The sequence below is a fragment of the Alligator sinensis genome, unplaced genomic scaffold (genome assembly GCF_000455745.1).
Source record: "Alligator sinensis unplaced genomic scaffold, ASM45574v1 scaffold1647_1, whole genome shotgun sequence".
Lineage (NCBI taxonomy): Eukaryota > Metazoa > Chordata > Crocodylia > Alligatoridae > Alligator > Alligator sinensis.
In genome coordinates, this window is record NW_005843257.1 from 92,920 (window position 1) to 120,257 (window position 27,338).

At 45.1% G+C, this 27,338-nt stretch overlaps 2 protein-coding genes across 2 annotated transcripts in view; one reads left to right on the forward strand and one right to left on the reverse strand.

Annotated features, from left to right (window-relative positions):
- TIMP4 (TIMP metallopeptidase inhibitor 4) overlaps window positions 1-9,495 on the reverse strand; it is a 51,547-nt gene extending 42,052 nt beyond the window's left edge. Inside the window, exon 1 of the mRNA XM_025194602.1 lies at window positions 9,178-9,495. Within this exon, the coding sequence (XP_025050387.1) occupies window positions 9,178-9,307 (130 nt within the window). The 5' untranslated portion in view covers window positions 9,308-9,495. The remainder of the gene's footprint in view (window positions 1-9,177) is intronic.
- SYN2 (synapsin II) overlaps window positions 1-27,338 on the forward strand; it is a 208,543-nt gene that overhangs the window by 87,010 nt on the left and 94,195 nt on the right. The gene's annotated exons all lie outside the window — the stretch shown is intronic.

A 27,338-nucleotide genomic window follows, 5' to 3' on the forward strand; every position in this document is an offset into this window, starting at 1 on the left:
TACTTACCATCTCGGAGTGGTTGCAGCTCCCTGCTGCGGCCGCTAGGGATTGCCTGAATCATCAAAGCTCTTCAAATCTTTTCCGAAGATTCAGAGAGCTTTGAATTGGTCCCCTGATTTGATTCGGATTTGTAGATTTGGCTACCAAAACGGGCCAAATCTCCTCCAAATCAAATCACCACCCGAAGCTTCGCACAGCCCTAGTATTTGGATGTTTCTAGTAATTACATCATAGTGGCAGTGTGCCTTTGAGTGGCTGCCACTTTAAGGATGAGACCAGGTAACTGGCAGGTGCAGGCCAGCCCTGATGAGGTGGCCATTTTAGGTCCAGGCCCACAGGGCTAAGACAGTCCCCCAGAAATGTCAGGCCAGTTACCTCCCCAGTGAAAGGCGAGGAGGGGTACCTTAAAACCCAGCACCCACATCCTGGTGGGTTATCCACACTCGGAGACAGGCACAGGGGCCAGGCATGCAAAGAGGCAGAGTATGAGAGAGATGGGGATGCGTATTGAGGCCTATGTAAGTCTTTGGACACCTGAGGCTGCAAGTGGGCCTAAGGCTGGGTGAGGTGCCATAGAGGGAACCTGAATAGAAAAGCGAGTCACTGGCCCCAATTAGGGAACCAGTGTTACCCAGTGAAGGACCAGGGACAGAGTTAGCCCAGTGTTTGGCAAATTGCCCAGCCACTTTGCAGATAAGCATTGCGGGAGAGGCCCAAAAGGCTGCACCACAGCTGGCCAAGGAGTGCAGAGACAAGCCTGATGGCCTATGGGAGCCACTCAAGACAGCAGGGAAGGCTGAATGTGGCCCAGTAAAGGGCATGAGTGCAAGAGGCCCAGTGAGAGAGGGCAGAATGATAGAGGCCCCAATAAGAGGGAGGCGGTATGCGTGAGGCCCAGAACAGGGCTGTATGAGTGAAGCCTAACAGTATGCTGAGTTTGGTCTGGCCTCAGGGCAGAGGATAGACAACTCAGGAATAACATCTGCGAGGCATGGGCCATGATATACGGATGGTATGAAGCCGTGGATAGTGCCCCCTGGCATTAGGGCAGTAAAATGGGCAACCTCCCATATTCATAGATTCATAGATGTTAGGGTCGGAAGGGACCTCAATAGATCATTGAGTCCGACCCCACCACCTCCCTTGGGAGCCCGTTCCAGACCTTGGCCACTCGAACTGTGAAGAAGTTCTTCCTAATGTCCAATCTAAATCTGCTCTCTGCTAGCTTGTGGCCATTATTTCTTGTAACCCCCGGGGGCGCCTTGGTGAATAAATACTCACCAATTCCCTTCTGTGCCCCCGTGATGAACTTATAGGCAGCCGCAAGGTCGCCTCTCAACCTTCTCTTGCGGAGGCTGAATAGATCCAGTTTCTCTATCTCTCCTCGTACGGCTTGGTCTGTAGGCCCTTAACCATACGAGTGGCCCTTCTCTGAACCCTCTCCAGGTTATCCGCATCCCTCTTGAAGTGCAGCGCCCAGAATTGCACGCAGTACTCCAACTGCGGTCTGACCAGCGCCCGATAGAGGGGAAGTATCACCTCCTTGGACCTATTCGTCATGCATCTGCTAATGCACGATGAAGTGCCATTAGCTTTTTTGATGGCTTCGTCACACTGCCGACTCACGTTCATCTTGGAGTCCACTAGGACTCCAAGAACCCTTTCCGCTTCCGTGCCACCCAGCAGGTCATTCCCTAGGCTGTAGGTGTGCTGGACATTTTTCCTCCCTAGGTGCAGCACTTTGCATTTCTCCTTGTTGAATTGCATTCTGTTGTTTCCTGCCCACTTGTCCAACCTGTCCAGATCTGCTTGCAGCTGTTCCCTGCCCTCCGGCGTGCCCACTTCTCCCCATAGCTTTGTGTCATCTGCAAACTTGGACAGAGTACATTTCACTCCCTCGTCCAAGTCACTGATGAAGACATTAAAGAGTATCGGTCCAAGGACTGAACCCTGCGGGACCCCACTTTCCACACCCTTCCAGGTCGAAACCGACCCATCCACCACGACTCTCTGGGTGCGACCCCCCCCCTCCCCCCCAGCCAATTCGCCACCCACCGGACTGTGTAGTCATCCAAGTCACAGCCTCTTAACTTGTTCACATTTTCACACCACATTTGGGAACAGCAAGGTCATGGCAGGTGAGACTGGGTAGACTCCCCTACTTGGACAGGTGGGCCCGGTATGGCCCCCTGTCACAATCATAGTTAAAGATGAATTGAGATTTGCATTTATAGAAAGAGATGAATCCCTCAGACACTTATTGAACTTAGTATCCATGTTTCATAAACTTCTTGCATATTAAACAACATCCTGCCATATTGTTTTCTGAGTTATGAATAAGTTTATTGAACTTTGGCTCGGTTCTATTTCAACCACTAATTTTGTATTAGGAAGGTTCCTCCAGTTGAAGTACTTCTGTTTCTGTATCTTCCATATCTTACAAATTGTGTAATATTATTTTCTACTTTGCACAGGCTTTGAAACAATTTATGAGTTAATATATACAGTCCTCTGGAAACAAGAATAGCAGGAGTCACTAAATGGTGCTGTTAAAATAGCTCTTTTTCTTAGCATATGAGCATGTTTTTAGTTTTGGAAGAAATGCTGCATGTTAGTTTCCTAGGGTAGTTCCATGGTGAGACAGGGAAGAACTATGGGAAGCATCAAGAGTTTGCTGTTTGCCACAATGTTTCTTACTTCCCAGAATTGTACCCTGGGAGTCGAGCATTGATACTGAGACTGAGATCCCTTTAAGTAGTGTGTTTTTATAAGTGCCTCCTTTCAGGAGCTGTAAATAGTGCTGTTAAAACAAGTTGCAGTAGGAGAACACCCAGACTTTGGTGTTACTGATTTCTCTTCCAAAGGAAAGCCAGCCTACAAAGTATTGACATCTACTATCTGGCAGAGAGCAGTAGAATAAATGGTAGACATGTGCTAAATTGTGTAAGTGTTTCCCTTTACATGCTATGGAAAAAAATGCAAAAAACTAAGAGACATCAAAAATTAAGTTGTCTAGCCCCAGTTGCTGCATCCAGACACATCTGTAGCACCACATACCCAGGTGTTCTCTGTACTGCAAGATAGCGGCATGTGGGGGCAGAGGAGGTCCCAGAGATCCCGGGGCAAAACAACCTGTGCAAAAAAAAAAAAAAAAAGTGGAGGGGCATATGAGGGGACAGTGCAAACTGTCCAAAACCAAAACCTGGCTGGCCAGAGTCACATTCCAGTTGCTGACCTGGCTTCGAGCAGCAGGATCACTGATGCTGTGGCCCCAGGAGGCCCCCAAGTAAGACTGCTGGGACCATCCCAATGCTGTCCCCAGCCTCCCCTATGCCACCCAAAGTAACTTGCCACATGCCAGAGGGTGCATGGCACATGCATTCCCTGGAGACAAATAGCAGTGGCACCAATTGTACCATTGCTTCTTGTACCTGGGAAAACAAATGTCCATGCTCATGTGGATGTGGCCAGTCTGTCTGAGCTCTGTTCTGCAAGGTGCAAAGGCAACCCTCAATCCAGGGTCCAGCTAGGAGGTTGTTCTGTCCACAGCATAAATTAAAGTAGCTCAGGACTGTTTTAATTTATGCCCATCTGCTTACGACCCCAAGTAGTCATTTTGGTACTTGGAGACTTTGGGGGGTGGGGAAGGAATGTGTATTATGAGAGAGTATATTCTGCACTGAAACCAGACAAGGGCAGCAATAGGAGTTATTCCATTGGCTGTATACCATCTTGAAATTCCTCTGGGGTGGAGAAGGCTCTAACGACTAATTAGGCCAGCATACAGCTACTGTGCATTGCCATAGCAATGCAGTACAGTAATTGAATACTAAGGATCCGACCCATATGTGTTGAATTCTCATTGTGATAAGATGTTTTTAGTACTAGGGGTGTGTGAAGCTTTGGGCCCCGATTTGATTCGGGGGGAGATTCAGCCCAATTAAATGGCTGAATTTCCAAATACAAATCAAGTCAGAGGACCCTTTAATCGCTCTGAATCAAACCGGAACCCTCTGAAGTGATTCGGAGAGATTCCAAGATTTGGACATAGAGACAGTTTTAAATGTTTTTTTTACATGCCTCTAGGTAGCAGGTGGCTTGTGAGTGCTGCGATGCTAGGGTGCATGGAGTGTCCCACAGAAGCACAGGGGCTCCCCAGCACACTTGTCGGCAGACCTAGAAGTGGACCAGAAGCACTTCCAGTCCACCTCCGGGTCCACTGGTGAGCATGCTGGGAGGCCCCCCTGCACCCACCTAGCTCAGTGACTGGTGCTTCCTGGGTCTGGGTGGTGGAGCCGGGGTCCCCCTGTGGCCAATTACTGAGCCGGGGAGGGGGGGCATGGGGGCCCCATGTGCGCTTCCTGGAAGACCTGGAAGTGGACCAAAGTACTTCCAGTCCACTTCTGGGTTCACCACCAAGGACATGGAAGGCACCCCCCACTCCTGTGGGATGCTCCTTGCACTGCAGCATCGCAGCAATCAAGAGCCACACCTGCTACTTCAAAGTATGTAGAAAAAAAACTTTTAAAGTTGTGTCTGTCCAAATCGCTGATTCTCCAAATCATCGAATCTTCAGGTTCAGATTCGGCCGAATCCAATCAGGGACAGTGATCCGAATCAATGAATCAAATCACTGACCCTGATTTGGGCCGAATCTGAATCGAATAGGACCCGTTTCTCACACCCCTAGCTATTACCATTCATATAGATACTAAAGCTCTGAATGTGCAAATATGTTTTATGCATATACTTAACTTTGCTCAATGACTTATCATCCACACTGTACCTCACCATGAGGTAAATTTAGAGTAGAGGTTAGCCAAGTATTACTAGCAAAACATGAAACCTGTTTTACAGTCACTGTAATCACTTCTTGTTCTAAATTTGAAATATTTCTGATAAATTTTCCCAAGTTGTATACACTGACAATGGTTTGGTATTTTTTCCCTCTCAAGTAGAGCTGCTGTCCACATTGACACTGAAAAATGACTTTCAGTGAAAAAATGGGTGTTTTGTAGTAACTTTACACAAAAGAAAAATGTGGTGAGTGAGGGGCTTGCAGATATAAAAAGAAATAGAATAGTGAAGGTTTTCACTTGAAATTCAGTGAAATAGAAATGGCCTATTGTCACTTTAGAACACTCTTACCAGAGCTGATTGGAAATTATTTTGGTAGGCTTAATACTTACTATTATTTTTAAATGTGAAATAATTTAGTATAGTCTGGCACTGTTTTGCAATACCAGGTCTCAATGGACTTATAAGGATTTTAATTAGCTTAAAATGCTGACAAGCTTCAGCCATAAGGCCTCCTTCATATTAGAAATGCTGCTTCAATAAATCTCTGGAAGTCTCTATAAAAATACGTATGTCTGCCCAAGATCTGTCATTTCTATTACTATGTAATGCTAACTGCTTGAATAAAAATATTGTTTCCATTATATAAAGAAAAGAACTGTTTAACCAAGAACTAAGCTAACTTCAAAGATAGGGAATCCAATATTCTATAGGTGGCAAATGCAAAAATATTTACTACAACCAAAAACCCATCAAAATATTTACTATTTTCCCAAATGATCAACTTTTTCTTGTTTACTGCCTCATCAAGCATGGTACATTACAACAATAGCAAGAACCACCTTTTAAAGAAAGCTGGGGTTTATACAGTCTTTTTTAAGTCTACACATGTTAGTATTTCAAAAATATTTTTTGTGCACAGCGCATTACTGATTGCGATTTTTCACCATGAAACTATTTAAATGGTCACTAAGGATACACTCCTAGCCAACTGTAGTCATTGGAAAAAATATCATTGGCTGCCTTGGGTCCAACTTGCTGTTAGACTGAGCTTACTTCAAGCCTGAAACCTCTGCTCCTTTCTCTGCTCTTTTCTATCAGAAGCATTTGAAGATATTAGTACCATACAATGGAGGTATTTGTACCATGTTGTTTACTTAAAAACAAACCTTTCTGATTCTGACAGGTATTTTGGAACCATGGAAGCTAGTCTTGAATACAGACTTATTTTGATGTAATTTATAGAATGGTAATAATTTTAGTACTGCGTGGCATTTAGCATTAGTCAATTCTTATCACCCTGGTCTGAGACACCAATCTCTTCTGAGAGTGCTACTAACCCTCCAGCTGCTGAAGACACTAAGCACATTCCTGAAGGACCACCACAACCTTCAGGAATGAGTCACAAATGAGTAAGGACTTATGCTTTTTTAAAACTGAGGACCTCTAGCTGCAAAATGCATGACCCCTCATGGGAATTGTTGAGTACCCTCCTCTTCCATTGAAGTAAAATATGAGGTAAGGCTCTTCAGCAGTTTAAAGTTGGTGTTCAGTGCCTTACAACATTTGTCTCTGACAGATTGAAGGAGATTAAATAATTAGCCCAGGGCCACCTGTGAAGTCAGTAGCTGTGGTGGTGTTTGTACAGAACCTACTAACCTATCACACTACCCCCTTTTGTGTATCCATGACTGGCATTTATTAAATTCTCACATTCTCCCAGTCTGTCCTCCTCTTGCATGTAAGTGGCAGGATTAGAGACCGCCTCTCACTCTAGAACTGTCAGAAAGTCTGCGATTTTTACTAAGTTACTTGCACTGTTTGGTAGCTATGGATGTTTAGAAAAAGGCAGTGTGAAGCCACAAAACCCCCTGACAGGAAAAGACAAAGTGTCACACCACTAATCACATGGACAAAAGTTACAGTGAAAAGTGCTTGGCCCAGACTTAATTAATTTCTCTGCTTGTTTCTTCTTGGGGATCTAGCTGAATGCTGAGGTTTCTGAGTGGCCTCACACATTCAGCTAGTGGCTGGAGTCAGGTCTGTTGATTTTAACTCTCTCTACCACCACCCCTCCACCCATTCCATTTGGAAATGACCTGAGGGAAAGGAAAACTGAATTGTAGAAAGGAATTGAAGTTGGAAGATAACAACTTCATTATAGGCCATTCTTTGTGCTATATAAATAGGACAGATTGAGGCATTGTCTCACTGTTTGTGTCCTGTTTAACAGAGATTCACCTCTTTTGTATTCTGCAAAGTCTCTGTAATTGAATGATTAACATTTACATCATTGAAAAACTCTGCAATTCTGGTTAAATGTTGAAATCTTAACTTGGATTGGACTGGTCCCTTCAAAGTTAAAGGTTAAATTCCCATCACATCAGTGACTGAGGCAGCAGGCTCTACATTTTGTTGTTACAAATATCTGGAATTATATAAACACTGAAATAAAATTATCTTTAACATTTAATAATATTTCAAACAAAACAGATTAAAAGTATTCTTGTGTGTGTATTTGATAAGGGATAAAATGTTCTGTGCCTTGGTTAGACCGTCTAGTAGAGAGTGGAAAGGGCTGACCACTAGGAGCTAACTGTAACTTCCCGATTCAAATCCACCTGGCCCCAGTGTATAATAGTGTTGCAGAGAAGAACAGCATTCTCCAATGCCCTGCCCACAACTCCCCCAGTACATCTCCTTCCTCCCACATTGTGGGTGGAGGATAATGTAGAACAACCTTTGCCAAATTTGTCAGTAGAGACTTCCCCAGCCCACAGTGAATTCTTCACTGGTCTTTCCCTGCCACTTTGCAATGCTTATATGGTGCATCGTTGCTCTAGCAAACCAAACAGTCCTCTTTGCTTATAGAAATTATAGCGTGTATATCTATATGGATATTTATTCAGTATATAAATGTATCTACTTACAGTACTTATAAAAGCAAATTCAAGTGGTAAACACCAAACAAAGGGCCCTTGTGTTTATGCTCCATTTAATATCAGTGGGACCGTGTGTGTTAGTAAGTGCTTGAGGATCAATATCAAATACAATGTAATTTTATTTTCAGCCCCTAATACTTAGTCATAACAAAGAACAAGGGAGACCCCCTGTTTATAAAAGATATTTGTGGAAATGTGAACCTTGTAATTTCCCTTAACCTAATGGAATACTTTATGTAATAAGTATCTTAAGTTCTTTTTCTAATGCTGGACGTTTGTCAAATAAACAATATAAGTTGATTGTTGAAAAAAGTGGTGTTTGCAACAACTTTTTCAATGCAGAGGACAAATAGTGTAGTATAATAATTTTTAAGCAGTAAGTAACCTGAACTTTCCACACCTCAAATAACCCTAATCTGGGATGTTTGGTATAGGTAAATTTAATAAAAGGATTGCTTAACAAAACCAGATTAAAAAAACAATTTAACTGATGGCCATAAACAGAGCTTAGAGTCTGTCATGGCTACAAAGAATTTCTATCAGTGTATAAAAGCAATTAATCAGTATGCAGAAGGTATTGCCTACCCCATAGAGATGCTAATTTTGCAACACTTTGGAAACTCATGTTCTACATTTACTGTTCACACAGGATAGAAGCTAACCAGCCACAGCTTGAGCTAATGAAATCAAAGACTACAAAATGTCACTTTTTTTATCCCCGTGTTGTCTAATTTTGAGATCTTTAGTTTTTCTATATATTGATTTGAATATCATGAAACACAGCCATCTTAGTACTGGAAAGTGAAATGTAGTACAGAATTCCTGTGGCTAATCTGTCTATAGATAAAAAGGCCTATACTTACCTGCTAAAATTGTTGTTGCAAAATGGAAAAATACCCAAACCTTATTATAGTACATCACAAATCAACTGATTTAAAAATATATCCTCACTGGATTTCACAGAGCTGTGGCAGCTAGTTATTCCTAAAACATACATACATAATTTCTGCTTAATATATTGTACCTACATATTTATATATAATTTCCCATTCTATATATTTAACATAGCTGGAATTATTTGTCAGTGACAATATTTTTCCTGTTCACTTGGAAAGCTAATATAGAAGTTCTTTCTTGCATTTTAAAAAGTACTAATTTAATATAGCAGCTAACTCAACAACATATAGTCTAGAATATTTACTGAAAAAGGAAGGGAAACAGAACAGCTACTAACAAATATCAGATACATTTTAAAATGTATTATCTTATATACCTGTCTCTTGAAATAAGAACACTCTGCTTTTAAACCTTTTCAGTGAATAATCTACTTTGTTTAATGTATTCCCTAGAGAGTCGAACAAAAAATATCACAGCACTTAGTTTAGTTACAATTACTTTCTTGCTGACAACGTTAAAAGTATAGTTGTTATGACTCACCTAAAGCGGAATCACAGATTAGCTGCTGTGGATGTGCAGGGGCACAGCTGCATGCCTCTACGAGCTCCTGAATTCTGAGCGTCAGAAGAAGCAGCACTGAAAACAACAAGGTACTGAGTACAGAGTTCATGCTGCCTTAACCACGTTTAACTGGCCAGCTAAAGAAAATATTCTCTTACTGGTGATCTTACATCTAAATTTCCTAATGTCTGTCTGATTCCTTCCTTGTGAAGTTCGATTTCAACAGACTTAGATGGTTAGAAAAGCCCTCTAATGCTCAGACTGAGTATATGCTAATGATAACTGACTTCTAATTTCCTGGACATAGGACCCTCTTATTTATGGCCGTGACACTAACTAGTAACCCCGCCTTCCTTTAAGGAAAAAGCACATCATTGGTGAAAATACTGTATGACAGGCTTATTGTACCAAAAGAGATGTTGCCTTAGTGGGTTGCATCACAATGTTGTTGTTATGAGTCAGTGTGACTATTAATAATCAAAAGCTTTGAAAAAATCTTTTTTCATATTTCTGCTCTTTAGGAGAATAGAGATTAATAAAATAATCTGATAAACTTCATGCCAATGTTAATAAAGAAAAAGTTCTGCCACCTTCCCTATCATGGCCAATGTAAACAACATATGTAAAAGTAATCCTAATATCCTTGTTTCAGCTCTGGTTACATTTACAGCCCTGGATCTTCCCCTGTTCCTCCCTACATTTTCTTGAAATAACTTCCCTGTTTTCAGGTTGTATAGAACTTTATTCATAAAGAGAAATGTTTCAATGCCATGCATGTAAACTTTGAACAATTGGTCACTACAAGCATTACCAATTTAAAAATAAAAGCAGAAATATAAGCCATTTTTTTTCTACTTCAGCATACATTTAATTTGAAATAACAACAAAAATATCCCTGTGATAAATGTTCTGGGTGGACCCCTTATTCTGCCATCCTGATTTTTACAAATCTTAATCAACAGATATGCCCTTTCTGCTAGCTACTACGAGTCCATAGGCTCCTTGGACTCAGTAGGCACATAGAAAAAATAGTTTAATTCCAGAAACAAAGAGCCCTCATCTCTTACCTACAAACCTTTTACTCCTATAATCTGCTGGATTTTTTCACAGCCTGTATACGTGAATTTCTACTGCCCTTATAATAGATGGTTTCTCATGCAAACAGCACATTAAGGTCTGAGCAGAGAGTATGGTGATTTTTATACATTTGAGAGGAACTTTTATATAAGCTACAGGGGTGTAGTTTGTTGCTGTGTTGGTCTGAGGACATAGGCAGACAAGGTTCTTTGGGTGAATCTGATATCTTTTATTAGACCAACTTAAATAGATGGCAAAAAATTTTTAGCAAGCTTTCAGGTTTAAAAACCCTTCGTCAGGCTGAGGAAGTCTCTGCAGTTGGTGTGTGCTCTTCCTGGATGGAATGAATAGTAAAGCAGCCAGAGGCGGGTCTGGTATGCATGCAAGACAGGCAGTCAGTGAAGAAGTAAATTGAGAAGTCAGTGGGTGAGAGAAGAAAAAAAGGGGGATGAATGTAGCAGTTAAATAGTGGAGAGGTACCTGGGGAGTCAGATGTCATGCAGGTTATAATGTGTCATAAATCCAAGGTCTATATTTAGTCCATGATTTTTTTTTGTATCCAGGAGACTGATGAAGTGAAGTTCATAGGCTTGTCTCTAGGAAGTATTTTGTAAGTTTCCTTTGAGGATTAGAACTGCGAGATGGGGGAGAGAGTGGTTTTCTTGCGAGAAATGAGCCCCTGCAGGTATTCTTGTCTTTGATAGATTTCCAGTGTGCATTCATTCTGGTGTGCAATTGTTGTTTGGTGTCTCCTGCGTATTTTCCATCAGAGCATTTGGTGCATTGGATGAGATATTTTACATTTCTGGAGGTGCAGCTGTAAGATGCAGGGATGCTGATGTCTCTGTTGTGGGGTATAATAATTGTGGGGGTGGTGGAGATGTGTTGGCAGGTTTTGCATTTCTTGTCATGGTATAGTCTGGATCCATTCGGTGTGTTTTGGGCCTAAGGAAGTTTGCTTCTGGTGATAAGGCTAGTGAGGTTCGGTGCTTGTTTGAAGGGTAGGATGTGTGGTTCTGGGAAGATCTTTTTAAGAATAGGGTCTGTTTCTAGTATGGGTTGCAATTGTTTGAGGATTTTCCATGTGCGTTCGAGGGAAGGGTGATGTGTCATAACCAGTGGGGTGTGATTTGTGGAGGTGGGGGATGTTCTGTACTGCAGCAGTTCTTCTCACGGTATCCAGCTGGCTCCTTCAAATGTGTGAATTATCTCTCTGGAGGAGTGTCCTTGTTGGGTGAAAGCCTTTTTAAGACTGATGTGGTGACTTAAAATAGAACCCCTTAAAGAAAAGCAGTTTGTCACACTGGACCACATCTTACTCCACCTGTTAGATACCTAAGTGGACTTAGGTGCCAAGGAATGATCCTATTCCACACTGCTTGAATCTTTGAGAAACAGTTAATGCAAAAGGCATCCTCCTCATCCTTGCTGCTTTTTGTGATTTAGTGTTAAGAGTAAAATGCTTACAGAAGTAACTAACATTTTTTCAGGGACTTGGGCAGGGTGAAACAGAATTGCCTGTGAGTGCCAAATCATTTATCACTTATGAACTTTAACTCTGGACAGTAGGTGCTGGAAGTGACAGTACAGTGACTGTTTAGCGGTCTATTAAAAAAAAAAAAAATTTGATTGACAGGTTCCTAGAGGACCTGAGAACTCCTACTGCCAATGGCACTAACAGACACTATTAGCAACCATCTTAGCAAAGTTCAAAGACTGAATAAATCTAGAAGATGAAGAATCTTCCCCTAACAATAGTTAATTAGGACACCTTAGTGTTGTGTGCCAAAATGTGTATATTGGCATTTTACTTGTGCTAGACTTTTGTGTCTGATGCTGTCAGTCTAGTAGCTTACTAAAAAGCACTTTGAGTAAAAGCTTGTAATTCAGGGATGTTTGTACACATAATGGGGGTTTAATCCCCAAGGTTTTATTATATGCCCCCTAAATTGAAACAGTGGGTTTTTAATTGAAACCCACCAATTCAATTTTTCATTTGTGTTATGGCAAGGGGCCCGATCCTTTTTTCTTTTCAGTGGAACCTGCCCACAGCCAGGGGGTGTGCTGCCAGCAGGCTAAGTGGCCTCTGAGCTGCAGGGGGCCCCCCCAATCCTTCCGTCCACAGTGGCAGCACCCCCCAGGATGCCCAGACAGACTGCTAATGGGCTGGATGCTGCACCAACTTGGAGGTAGCACATAGCCTGATCCAACTCTTCCCTGAGCCCACCAGGGCTTCCAGAACCACATGCACTGTACATGCCACCTTCCTACCACCTGGGACTGCCCAGAAAACGTCTGGCTTGCCTCTGGAGCAGCATGGGAAAGTGGCAGGAGAGCAGCTGGCTGTTCTGGTGGCCGGAGAAGGTTACAGGGATGGTGCGCAGGGCATTGGAAGCCCACCAAGCCAGAGCTTCCCTTATTCCATCCAGGCTTCCAGCACTCAGTGTATCATCCTTGCTGCCTTCTCCAGTTGCTAAGACACCCAGCTGCCCTCGTGCTGCCTTCCCATGCTGCCCCGGGGAAAGCCACCCATTTCTGGATGCTCACAAGCAGCAGAAAGGCAGTGGGAACAGTGCATGAGGCACTGGAAGCCCCAGCAGGCTTGGGGAAGAGTTGGATCTGAGCTGAGCTGAGCTGTCTCTGAGCTGAGGCAGCATTCGGCTCGCTAGCAGCCTGTCTTGGGGGACACCGCCACCGCCACCACTGAAGGAAGGACTGGGGCCCTTGCAGCTCAGGAGCTGCTTGACCCAGCAGCAGCTTGCACCCCAGCCACAAGACAGGCAGGCAGGCTCTACCCAAAAAAAATGGGATCTGGCCCCTTGCCACTTCTGCCTTCAGCAGGCATCTGCTGAAAGCAGAAGCAGTGAGGGGCCCAATCATTTTTTTTTCCTGCAGAGCCTGCCCACCTCTCCCATGGCCGGGGAACAAGCTGACAGCTGCATCATTTCATTTTGCAACATTGCAAACTAAACTACGTCCAGATGTCATGTAAAATTCTCCAAACCTGCACGCGTGTAATGTGTGATGCCATTAAGCCACACACATTACATTTTTGTCATATGTATATTGTGACGACTGTCATGTGTGCCCCAGAAGATTAAAATAATGTCTGTAAATAAATAAAAGTAAAATCATTACTTTTATTTATTTATTTTTTTTACAGGGGCCAACAGGCATTAGATTTTTATGTTAGACAGCATAAAACTTGCTACAGAAATTTAAACATAAAAAGAGAATCTCATGTTTTAACAATCCTTAAATTGTTCTGTTTGGAAGTATGTTAATTGTGCGAGTACAATAACAATTTATTTTTATTATAATCTTACATATTGTCTGAGGGTGCTCTTGGTGCAATCCTATTAGACCTTTAAGAGAATCTTTCAATGCCATCTGCACATAGGTGATATTTTTAAAATGTGGTAATGATTGGAAAAGTGAGTGACTATAGAAGAGGGCTGTTTTCATGTAACAAAAGTGCTTCCTGTTTTTATTCTCCATAGGGCTAGTTGAGTGCAATATAGTGTGAAAACCACAAAACAGTAATGTAGAATTCAGGCAACAATTTACAACTACTCAGATATAACCTCTATCATAAGCAAAAACTATACATCTTGGACAAGATTTTCTAAAGTAATTTATGATTCTGGATAACTCAGTTCTCAGGATGGTCAACATGAAATGCCAGGAATGATCTAATTTTGCAGATTTTGCTTTCTGAAACTCAAGACACCTGTAGTACCACAAAAGTTGGGCAGCGCAACATTGCGGTACTTGAAATTCCTTCCAAATTTTATCGACCCTAACACTTCTCAAATAGAGAGAAATTAATATGGCTCCTGCAGCAAATAGACCCATATTTAGTACAGCATCTTGCTATTTTTGCTTACAAGGCTGAAGCGATCAGAGCTAAACATCCCTTACTATTGATATGACCAATAAACTTTATCGCTATATTTGTTTTTTACTGTCTCAATTGTGGACCTATGCAGAACATTTTTATAGATTCATGATTCCTCCTGAATGACTACTACATCTTGGTCTTTCACCAGATCAAGGGGAAAACCACTCCAGGTAGAGTAGAGGATGAGCACGGTAGGAATAATCATCTTCTTACTATTGCCATAGAATTGGTGTATGATCAATTAATAAAATTAGATATATACAAGTCAGCAGGACCAGATGATCTTCATCCAAGAGTGCTGAAGGAGCTGGCCAAAGTCATTGCAGAACCCCTGGCAAAACTCTTCCACAACTTGTGGCGCTCTGGAGAAGTCCTTGAGGACTGGAAGAGGGCCAGTGTTGTGCACATCCACAAGAAGGGCAGGAGGGAGATACCGGATAACTATAGGCCAATCAGCCTAACTTCCATCCTAGGGAAAATCCTAGAAAACTTCATCAAGGAGTCTGTCTGTGATAAGCTTGCAGAAGGTCAGATTCTGAATGACAGCCAGCATGGCTTCATCAAGGGCAGGTCTTGCCAACCTCGTCTCCATCTATTACCAGGTAACTCGCCACCTGGACATGAGAGAGCAGGTTGACATTGTATACCTAACCTTCCAAAAGGCCTTTGATCTAGCATCCCGCAATGTCCTTGTGAGAAAATTGGAGGATTGTGGGCTTAACTCTGAGACAGCCAGGTGGGTGAGAAACTGGCTGCGAGATGGGGCCCAGAGAGTCAAAGTGAACAGATCTGCGTCACCCTGGTGAGAAGTGGGCAGTAGTGTCCCAAAGGGGTCAGTGCTCAGTCCAGTACTTTTCAACATCTTTATTAATTATTTGGATGTGGGGATGAAGAGCTCACTGGACAAGTTCACAGATGAAACCAAATTATGGGGAAGCGTGGTCACACCTTGAAGATAGGTTACAGTTACAGGTGGACCTAGACAAGCTAGCAAGTTGGGCGGATCAGAATCTGATGGAGTTCAACGCTGAGCAATGTAAAGTGCTCTACCTCAGGACGAGCAACCCCCAACACACCTACAGGCTTCATGGCACCAAACTGACTAGTATCATGAATGAAAGGGAGCTGGGGGTAATAATAGACCACAGTATGAATATGAGCTGGCAGTGTGATGCTGTAGCCAGTAGGGCAAATAGTACTCTGGTATGCATCAGTCGATGCATCTCCAGCAAAGCGAAGGAGGTGATTCTTCTGCTCTACTCAGCACTGGTGAGACTGCAGCTGGAGTACTACATCCAGTTTGGGGCACCACACTTTAACAAGGACATGGAAAAGCTTGAGAGAGTCCAAAGAAGAGCCACCCACATGATCAGAGTCTTAAAAGGCAAGCCATATAAGGAACAGCTGAGGGATCTGGGACTCTTCACCCTGAGGAAAAGAAGGCTGAGAGGGGACCAGGTAGCAGCTTACCACTACAGTAGGGGAGTACATCAAAGGCTTGGTGAGCAACTGTTCACCAGGGCACCCGAGAGGAAAACCAGGAGTAATGGCCACAAACTCCTGGAAGATTGATTCAGGCTCAACATTAGGAAAAACTTCTTCACAGTGAGGGTGTCCAGTGTGTGGAATAAGCTGTAGTGTCCAGAGGTAGTGCAATTGCCTACCCTGGAAATCTTCAAGAGGAGTCTAGACAGTCACCTTGCTGGGGTCACCTGACCCCAGTTATCTTTCCTGCTTGGTGCGGGGGGCTGGACTCAATGATCTTCTAAGGTCCCTTCTGGCCTTACAATCTATTAATCTGATTTATCAGCATATTTGTAATTGATTATGTTAATTCTAGTTGTAGGAATAATGCTTTTCAATAGATTGGCCGTATTTTATTATTGTATTTGCATTTTGTTATTTTTATTTAAATTTATATTATGGTTGTATGTTGGTTATGTTGTTTATGGGAGCATGGCTTTCAGCCAGAATCCTTAATAAATTGAAATTGAAGTGTGGTGTTCAAAATGGGACACAGATCTCCAGCATAAAAATGAACTTAAAGATGAAATAAAGGCGGAAAGAAAAAACAACATATATTACATACCTGTGGTTAACAGTAATGGGACTCTTTAGGGTTACACCTATTTTGCTGTGGAGTGAAAATAAAAACCTTAAGCATAGCAAAGAAAATTTAATTTAAAAATAATAGAATGGGAACAGAATTGAAGCAAAATATAATATCAACATCCTGGCCTTGTGTAGACAAAGCGAGAAGCATGTGGGCATAACACTTTTTAAAGAGGGCTAAATGCTTTTGCACTGCTTTAATAGTGTCAGTGTTTGCATGCCTTGGCGGCATATTGTGCATTAATTCCAGCTGCTGTAGGAAATTCGGTGGCATAATGCACCTTAAATGACTTGGGGTGCAGCAAACTAAAACCCTTTGAGGAGTTTGTTTGCTGCCCTACAGCTGTGAACTGAAGCACTGGGCTCCATCCAGCTCCACAGCTCTGCAGGAAGCTCTGCAGGTAGACTGGCAACAGCCTGGGAAAGCAGCTCCGCCCAAGAAAAGCAGTGAGCCTGATCTCCCCCTGCCCCCCACTGGAGCTTGCCTGTCTGCCTGAGCTGCGCGGGAGCCTGGTTCTTCCTGGTGCTCTGTGAGTGTGGTGCCCCCAGGACTGTCTGAGCCGAGTGCCTGCAGGCAGGTGCCGCCTGGGGGGGGACCACTGCTGCCACCCACCCCCCCCCCCCCCCCCCCCCCCCCCCCCCACCCCCCCCCCCCCCCCCCCGCAACTTCCCTCTGCAGGTCCTTCTACTGGCAGCTCGCTCTCCCCTCCACGCTGGAGAGTCAGGTAAGGTGTATGCACGACCTAGGGGTTTAATCAGCCCTAAATTGAAGCAGTTTTTAAAACCCACCACTTCAAGTTAGGGCCCCCGTTTTGTCTAAACATACCCAGTGATATTTATATGGAGAGAACCTCATGAAACTCTAGTTCAGTCTAGTACCATATTTTCTTGCATACTATATGTCCCTAATAAGAAACACACCTTGTTTTTGGAAGGCAGAATGTTGGAAAAAAGGTTTTTCCAAAGTCATGGTCAATTGTGTGACATAAAGTAGGTCCTCCTGGGAACACAGTGTCCAGAAAGTATGGCATCCTAGGCAACAGTCTTAAGTGAGACAGCAGGAACTTCCTGGTATAGCAGAACAGCAAAAAGGCTAGGCCCTAGACCCTTACAAAAGCACTAGACAGACTGTTACCTTTTTATTTTAAATAGTTCTTCATATGAGCTCCTATAAATATTTAAGTGTTATCCCTAGAGGTGCATATCAGCACCAATAAAAGGAAAATTTACATTATCAACAATTGGCTTTTTTTGGCTGATGTGACTGGTAATGTTGTCAGTTAAATGCTGCATATGTGCATGCAGCCACAGCATGCGTGAAGCCTGAAGCACAACCTGGCAGCTTGGAGAGCAGAGTCTGACTGGTAAGCCCATGGGAGGGAAGGGGCTGAGAGGACAGATTGAGGCCTGCATGGTGAGGGGGGGGCTGGGGCTGAGGCTGGAACAAATGCTGCCCAGCCAGGGTGGGTTGGGGGACAGAGCCACAAGCGGCTTGTCCAGGACACACCAGGGAGAGGTGGCAGGGGGCTCAGCTCCCACCACTGCGCATAACCTTGGGGCGGGCATGCAGGGCACATTGCCCCGTGCACAGATCTGGGGGGCAAGGCAGGCTTCCATTACAGGCTGGGGACAGAGGCAGAGCTGGGTTCTTTCCAGCAGGGGTTGGGCTGGGGCTGCGCTCAGGGTGGGTAGTGGTGGTGCTGGAAAGGGGAGATATGTGGGGGGCTATGGTGAATTTTGGGGTGGCTGTAATGTACTAAGTAGCCCACCCGCCCCCGGAGGAGCCTGGTGCCACCCCCAGCCCTCAGCGGGCAGCCCGCCCTCACCCCACACACAGATCCAGGAGGCTCATGGCTCCATCCCCAGCCCCACTCCCCCCCTCACCACAGGGGCCTTGATCTGCCCCCACCCCTTCCCTCCCTCCCACAGACTTACCAGCTTGACGCTGCTCTCCAAGCTGCCAGACTTGCATATTGGCAATCAGATCAGTATCGGTCCATATGGCTCGTTAATAATCAACAATCGGTATCAGCCCAAAAAATCTTTATTGGTGCACCACTTGTTATCTCCATACCACAAGCCCCATCAAGCTACTACAGACTGCTTGCAGCATCTCATTCACCCTCAGCCAGTTCAGTATCCTTTCTGCCAAAAGCTACTGCCTCACCAGTGGCTGAGAGTATTAACACTGGACTCTGCCTCTGCCCTTTGCATCCCCAGGGGGAAGGGGAAGCCATGAGTCAGTGTCTGGCTTGCGGTATTCTACCCTACTTCTATTCTAGGAAAGAAGAATCATCTTCCCTGTTTAAAATACGTGCTCCAGTTCTGAAGGACTGATTTTGGGGAAATGGTTCATATGGTATGTGAGTATATACTGGTTATTGTCTTCCCATGTGATAGTATGGCAAATGTAACTGTGCGGGCCAGCTCCCGATCTCGGGGGCGAGCCGGGCCCGTCTTTGTGCACACAGGCTGTGGCCAGCAGCCCGGGCACGCGGGGCCAGAGAAAACCGCAGCGCGGTATGGTACGCTCGAGCTAGAATCAGTCACGAAGGCGTAATGGTTGATTGAAAAGATTATTTACTTACATCCAAGGTGGTCGCGGTGTAGGCTGGTCAGCTTTCCAGGCACAGCTCCGCTTGAGTTCTCGGTGGAGGACTCTAATAGACTCGGTTCCTGACCCCGGAGCGGTTTAGGCTCCGCGGGTTCAACAATTCTCATTCACGGAGCAGCTGAATCTCCATGGGTTACACTCGGTTCCCAGGTCCCCCGGAGCTGTTAAGACTCCGTGGGTTCGACAATTGGGTCCATAGGATAGGGATACGTCTGGACTGCGATCGGCGACGGGGAGAGGCTAGAGGTTATATGCCCCGGAGTTGTTAAGGCTCCGGGGGTTCGGCAAATTAAACCTCTGTTGCCCTCTTAAGGAAAAAGCTGGGTTCGAGAGGATCAGCAGCGCTTAGAGATCCTCACACTCCTTTCCCGAACTCCACGTGCTTTCTCTCTCTCCGACTTGGGCGGCGTGCAAAAAACCAAATATCTACCCGCCACATGTGCCTATATTAAGATCGGCCAATAACGTGGCGGAAATCTTAATACAAATGGCGTGAATTTCCTTGTACCGTGCATCACCATAATGCAAAAGAAATGCACGATGCAAAGAAGGCTACAGAACTGGCGGGAAAAGCTCCTGCACGCGGGTTCTTAATTGCAACAGAACGCTCCACCGTGCAAAAGAGCTGCAATTTAGCAGGAACACAATTTAGCGATGCCGAAGCACACACAAACAAAAAAAAAAAATCACAACTTTGGGTTGTGACAGTAACGTTGTATCAAAAAGGATAGTATTTGCAAATGATTCAGATCTCATCTTGACCCATTATCAGGGTGGATCAGATAAATAGTTCTGGTTTTGACCCAAAACTAGAAATAATGAAAGAATATTACCCTCCAAAGCTTGTAAAAGCTATGCTAAGCATAAAAGCTAAGCCATATACATTTTCTTTTTCTGGAACCAGGCTCATCTTCTGCTGGCCTATTGGAGGAAAGTTCTTGTCCTCTCTTTCAAACTGGCCCACCACTCCATGTAGTTCCTATATGCTACTCTTAGGGTTTTCCAGTCTTCATAGCTCTGCCTGAACTCTTGCTGTATCCTTTCATCATCCAGGAGGCTGATGTTCATCTTCCACATGCCTCTGCACCTCTCAGTTTGTCCCCCCAGTCTGTCCTCCATTTCTGCTTTCATTGTTAGGAGGCAGTGGTCCAAGAAGCAAACCATCCAAGCTGAGGATTTGGCTTTCAATACTGTTCATCCCTTGGGTCTTTGCTGACTTGGTCTGGCCTGAGGGGTCTACCCAGGTGAAACTAGCAGGCCTTTTTTTTTTTTTTAAATATTTAGTGTGTGTGTGTGTGTGTGTGTGTGTGTGTGTGTGTGTGTGTGTGTACATGCACACACCACAGTAGGTCTACCAACCTGTCCCATGGCTACTATGGCTCATTTGACAGTCCAAAACACATGGATTTCGTGTGTCATTGCTCCTAATTTCTCTTCACCTACTTTAAAGGAAACTCAAGTGGGGAGGTGGATTCAACCTATTTTTATCATTTGAGTCTGCTTTTTTGCTCTTCTATCCTGGCTTCCCACCCTTTGCTCTCCCAAACCCCTCTTCTGGTCTCAGTAAGACAGCTTGCTTATGAAGTATTTTTTCCTGAAATGAAAAGAAGCCATTACTTGTAACTTCAAATATTTAAATTTGTATCATTGTTTTTAAAAATGTCAGTTGGTATAGGACATGTTTATTCTGGTAAACTTTGAGCTTAAACAGAAAATAAAATAGAGTTCAGCAACATGAGAAAATAACCTGGAAAATTAAACCAATCATTCTGTCTTTCAGCCATGCTACATGGTGTTAGGGTGCTTGTACATGTGATGGCAAGACAATGTACATGTGATAAAAATTTCTCTTTATGTGGCTTAATTTCCCTTTGTGTGGCTTAATGGCATCACACTTTACATGTACACAAGGTTTGAGTGCTTTAAATTTAGTTTTCATCATTACAAACTAAACCACAGCCCAATGTAGTTTAGTTGCATTGTTATAACTTGCAATGATGAAGCCATAAATCTGTCATGTGTACATGCTAATTCACTGAATTATGTGTACTGAGCCCCTTTGTCCCCCAGGTACCATTACAATTTGCAGGTATTTGTGTGTAATGAATATTTTAGGACACCAGGTGTAGCTGCAGAGCCTGACATGAATCAATATTCTGCTGACCTCTTTTTCTTACTTCATTAAATAAGTCATTCAAATAAATCAGGTTTTTTGTTTGTCATCTCTTACTTCACTAGTTATGTTCTAGTGTGTGTTGGGGAGTGGAAGATTGGGATGATCCTGGTCTCTTTTGTAGATCGGTGAGAATATGCGGTGTATGGATTTCCTTCTCCATTATTGGGGATAATGTGGTGCATGGCATACCCTGACCCCCTCAGCTCTAGTATACAAATCCCGCACAGTGAAGCATGCTATTAAAGCAGTGGTTTTCAACCCTTTTAAGTAGGAGATCACCTTTGGCATTTAAAAGCAACCCAAGATCTACTGTGCACTGCTGCCACCCCCCTCCATCCCACTCCCGCCCAGCAGGTAAATCTGTGAGGAGAAAAGTGGAGGGTGCAGATTGAGGCAAAAGAAGAAAAAAATATTTGGGGGCAACCTCCCCAGCAGGTAAGTCCCACCCAGCCAGGCCCCCACTCAACTTACCCTACTCCTGCCTCTGCCCCACTGTCCCTCACCTTGGGGGCCTCAATCTAGCCCCCGCCCCTTCCCTCCCCCATGGACTGACCTGCTTGGCTGGGGCATGCACGTGCATGCATGTGGGCACTCAGCCCCCCACCCAAGCCTTGGATTGACTCCAAGAATCTCCAAGATCTACCACAAGAGGCTCCAAGATCTACCAGTGGATTGAGATCCACTGGTTGTTGACCGCTGTATTAAAGGCTTCTGCTCTGAGCATTTAACATGTAATAGGAGCTTAATGGATCCCCAAATTTCCCTTGTTGTCCAGACAGCTGTCTAGCTCTCATTCTTTACAAAAACATGGGAGGTGAGCTCTGGCCCTGTTGGGTGTGTCCTGTTCCAGCCAGTGGAGGGGTGGTTACAGGAAACAAGTCCCACTGGGAGCAGGACCTCTATGGCCCCCTTACCCCGCACTTCTAAAACATCCCTTTTTAACTGGCTGCAGAGTGATTGTCCCTGAAAGCACCACTAATTTGCTCGCTGCTTTTCTGTGAACCCAACAAGAGGTGTTCTGTGAACCTCATCATGAACCTAAAGTGCGGCTGCTTTATGAATAGCGGGTAAGTTCCATCACCATTCATTTCCTCACTGGCTACTTCTCAAATGCACAGCATTTCACACCATGACCCACTAGGAGCGATGTCTTAACACGTGGGCCACTGGGCAGCCTGGCACTGTGAGGCTCCTGCGTGGCCAATCAGTCTGTCAGCCAGGGGCCCTCAGGAGCAGTGTCTTCACACATGGTCACTATTTGGCATGTTGTGCCATGCATGGACAGGGATTTTTTGCAGTCAATCTTTGCAATAATAGAGGTGAGCTCTGGTCCTGTTGGGTGTGTTCTGCTTTGAGCAGTTAACACCTAATAGGAGTCTAATGGGTCCCCAAAGTTCACTGGGCAACTTAAACATTCTCCTTTGAAAGGCATGCACCCATTGTCCTGAATGACAGGTCTTAATGGCTCGCTGCCAATAACACACAAAATTCACTGCCTGCCTGCTATGCAGCTTGATTAAAAGGAATTGCTGCTGGCCCTTCAAGCACATTTTCCCCCTCCCTGCCCCCACTCTACCACAATGTCCAACCTATCAGTCACTAAACTGTGCTCCTAGGGGGTCTATTAGGTCATGGGGGGGAGGAGCAGAAATAAGGGTTCTTTCAGTTAGTCTTCTGCTCTGCACCTGCCTTTTTACCACTGAGCATTGACAGATTTCAGAGGTAAACCCCAAAAAGCAAAAACCCCCAAGATGGGTGGTGCAAATGGGACCTATTCAAAACAAAAAGATGCAGGGACCTCACATGCACCTCTCTTCCTCCAGCTTCTGCCAGGTTTAGGGGGTCTGCTGGAGGGGAAATTTGTGGCAGCTCTGATAATTGTTCCTCTAGGTGCTATGTTCTGCACCCCTGGGCAGATGACAGGTTTCTGGGGTCATCAGACTCCCCAAGATTTTACAAGAGGGGCAGCTACAGCAATGTGATGGAATTGAAATGTAAAGAGCAGGGCTAGTAATGCCATTAAGACCAATCTCCTGAAACTTGCCATCTCTTCCTTAATTCAGGGTTCAACCATTTCAGCATTCTGCTCAACACCCCCTTTTTTCCCATCTACACATGTCCTGGAAAACCAGGGTGTTTGGAGACCTCGGATAATTAGATGTCTGGAATAGCTCTCAATGTACTAATGGAAGCTATTCAAAAAAAGGGTGTGGGGACCTCACACCCACCTCTCTTCCCCCAGCTTCTGCCATGTTTAGGGTGTTTTCTCAGGGGGTGGGGAAGGGAATTCAAGGTGGCTCTGGTCATTGTTCTGCTAGGTGCTATGTTCTGCACCCCTGGGTGGATGATGAGTTTCTGGGTACATTGGACACCCCAAGGTTTTACAGGAGGTGTGTTTACAGGAACCTGAGCTGTGTAGGTTAGGAATTTAAATTTAAAGGACATGACTATCCTAATGCTAATGTTCGTATTCAAAAGCTTTACGTAGTCAACCCTCTTAGCATAAGCAAGTAGTGCTTCAAGGAAACAGTTGTTTTCTGCATAATAAAATGGCTTAGCTCACGCCTGATGGAATCAGTGATGAGAACCAGATGTTCTTGGACTCCCTGGAGGTGTCCAACTGGAGAATGGAGACACTTGATAATGCAGGCATGCAGCTACTAAATGCAATGCATGCTATGAAGGCCTTTGTACAGAGGCACCAATGCAGGGTAGCAGCTTCACGTACCTTGTTATACGAGGCAATGTCCGAACAGCTGCAGTTGGAGACCCTAGGGGTAGCTATGGATCTTGAGATTGCTCTGTAGGTTGATCCATGGAACCATGGCAATGATCGCATGGTCTGGACACACATGAGCAGCTCTGACTGGTGGGAATTATCGTACTCTTGTCTTGCAATGATCAGCAGTGGCTCAACACCTTCTGCATGAGCAGGGACACATTATTCCACATAGTCTTGCTGCTATCACCATACATTGAGCACCGGGAGACTGTCATACATCACCCCATACCACCAGAAAAAGATGGTGGCCATGACCATCATAAAATTAGCCACCCCCACCAGCCTGCGTTTCGTCAGAAATCAGTTCAGTTTGGCTCCCTGCAAGGCTGAAGTGGCAGTGTGTGAAGCTGCAGGACACTGTGGTGAACAACTTCATACTTTGCTTCCATAACCCCAGGAAACCCCAGAAAAGTTGTTGAAGGCTTCAAGGCAATGGGGTTCCCTAATTGTGTGGCTGCATTGGACAGCACACACATCCCGCTCCTATCCCAATCCCAGAAGAGCCAGTCATTCGTCAACAGATAGGAATTTGCCTTGGTGATCCTCCAAGCCATAGTGGATCACTGAGGACCTTTCACTAATATTTATACAGGCTGGGCAGGCATCACTCACGATGTGCATGTCTTTCGAAACTTGCCGCTGCCTGGCATGATGGAGAAAGGACTATATGCACCCAGGGTCCATGATGCAGTGATCCTGGGTGTTGCGGTGCCCCTGCTTATCATAGCAGATGTGACTTACCCCCTCCTGCCATGACTCATGAAGCCATATGGAGGACAAGTTACTGACTGGCAAAAGTCCATATTCAACTACCATCTCAGCAAATGCCATATGACTGTTGAATGTGTCTTTGGCCATATGAAAGCAAAGTGGAGGTCCTTCAAGTACAGGCTTTGTAGCAAAACCCCCAGTTTTCCTTTTAAAATGCATTCCCTCCCCTTCCCCAACCATTTCTGAAAATGGACCAATGACCTGGACCAATGACCCAGCCATTGGAACCAACCCTCAGCATTCAGGAAACAAAAGATGAGGCAACCCACCATTGTGCCAGGCTGCACATGCTCAGTAAGAACACCTGGAGCCCTCTGGGACAGGACTGATATTGCCTGGACAGGCCCTCCCCATAGGAGATTAGAGGTAGTCTGCCCCATAAAAGAGGTAGTGAAGACTGACTCCTTGGGACGCCCTCTCCATCTGGACCAGCACCATGCCACACCACCTATCCACCCAGAGGCCCTACCAGCGACCCCCCCACTCTGGACAACACCTACTAGACAAGGACCCCTTTCCAGCCTGGATAGGTAGCTATCACCCCCTACCCCCTCTTCAACCAAGGACTTGGACTCTGCTTCTCTTCCCCTGTTTAATAAACCTGTTATTTTGAATCCCGAGTTGGGTTTTTGTCTGTTTCCTGACTATTTCCTCCTTGCCACCACTTATCTGCCCCCCCCACCCAATAGCTCAGGTGTCTGCCTCAGTTTCCAGCCCAAGTCTACCTTAAGTATACCCAAGCCTTGGTTCCTCAGCCAGCTTCTCTGTAGTCTACTGGTTCTAATCCTGCTTCTGGCAGCTTTCACTCCCTATACTTTAACTCTCTTTCTCTCACCTGAACCTTCCCCCAGGTACCCCAAGCACACACATACACACTGTACTATCCAAGTTAGGAACTTACCTGTGTGTATGTGTAGGTGGGTTTCGTGTGTGTGTATGTATGTATGTATATATATCATTGTGTGCATGATATATGAATTAGTGATCTGTGTCTAACTTTTGGGGTGTATAGCGTATGTGCTTGAATTGATAGGTATGCATGTGCCTAGGCTGGTTTGGATGTGTATGTGTCTGAGTTGGTAGTGTGTGTGTGTATGCACCTAATTGATTTGTGTGTTTATGTAGCAGGGTACTAAGGTGCCTGCTCCTGAGAGAGCAGGGAAGACTCCTCAGGTGCTGGTTGCTGAGGCAACTAGTGGGATAATGACCCGCATCTGCCTAGCCAGCTGAAGAAAGCGGCAGGGCCTGGCTCCTATATAAAGCACAGGCAGGAGGCCAGAGGCAGTTCTCAACCAGTAGCTAAGGGAGAAGGAGCTCCCCACCAGAAAAGAGAAGCCAAGCCTGAATGCCAGAGTAACGTTGGTCACCGCGGTAGGATAGAGAACCCAGTAGGCCTGAGCATAGTTATAGCTAGTGGCTTATGTTTATGTGGTAGCCAAGAGGCTGGTGTTTATGTTACTGTTTGTGTTTGCTATTGGTTACACCGGTGGTTTGGGTGAGGCTATTAGGGGATGGAGGAGGCCTCATAGGGGACTCACAATAGTGTGGGGACCCCAGCGTCAGTGAGGAGACTGCATACAGGGTACATAGACCCCAGCCCCAGAGAGGGGCAGTTGAGAAGCCCCAGTGCAGGCATAATGAGCCCCAGAAAAGGGGGCAACTATTGAGAAGGCCCTGGAGCGAAGGGCGGCACTATTGAGAAGGCCCTGGAGTGAAGGGCATAAAAAGAGAGAGAGACGGGACTGGAGAGCCCGAGCACTAGAGAGGGCACGAACAGAGAGGCCTAACAACATCTATTGCATCTGTGAGGCTTGGGGCATGGTATTGGGGAGGTAGGAGCCACGCATATCCCATAAGGCTGAGGAGTACAGAAAACACACTACAGTCCATAAGACATCGAGTGGGTAAGGTAACTAGTAGGGTGAAAGTGCTAGACTTTAGGAAAGCTGATTTCAATGAATTCAGGCGATTAGTCAAGGACGCACTGCAGGGTAGGAGTTTTGAAGTGATGGGAGCCCAAGAAGGGTGGCTATGCCTTAAGGAAACGATCCTTCGGGCACAAAGCAAGACGATCCCCGTGCGAGGTAAAGGAGGGAAAGGGGCCAGGAGGCTTCCCTGGCTGACCACAGAAATCCAGAACAGCCTAAGGGCCAAAAGGGGAGCACATAAAAAGTGGAAGCAGGGAGAGATCACCAAAGACAAATATACCTCCTCTGCTCGTGCTTGTAGGGAGGCAGTTAGACGGGCCAAAGCTACCATGGAGCTGAGGATGGCATCCCAAGTAAAGGACAACAAGAAATTGTTTTTTAGATATATAGGGAGTAAAAGGAAGGCCCAGGGAGGAATAGGACCCCTGCTAAATGGGCAGAAACAATTGGTGACGGACAGTGGGGACAAGGCTGATCTCCTTGATGAGTTCTTTGCCTCAGTGTTCCTAAGCTAGGGGCACGACAAGTCTCTCACTGGGGTTGTAGAGAGGCAGCAGCAAGGCGCCAGACTTCCATGCGTAGACCCTGAGATGGTGCAGAGTCACTTGGAAGAACTGGATGCCTTTAAGTCGGCAGGCCCGGATGAGCTCCATCCGAGGGTGCTGAAGGCACTGGCCAACATCATTGCAGAGCCACTGGCGGGAATATTTGAACACTCGTGGCGCATGGACCAAGTCCCGGAGGACTGGAAAAGGGCCAATGTGGTCCCCATTTTCAAG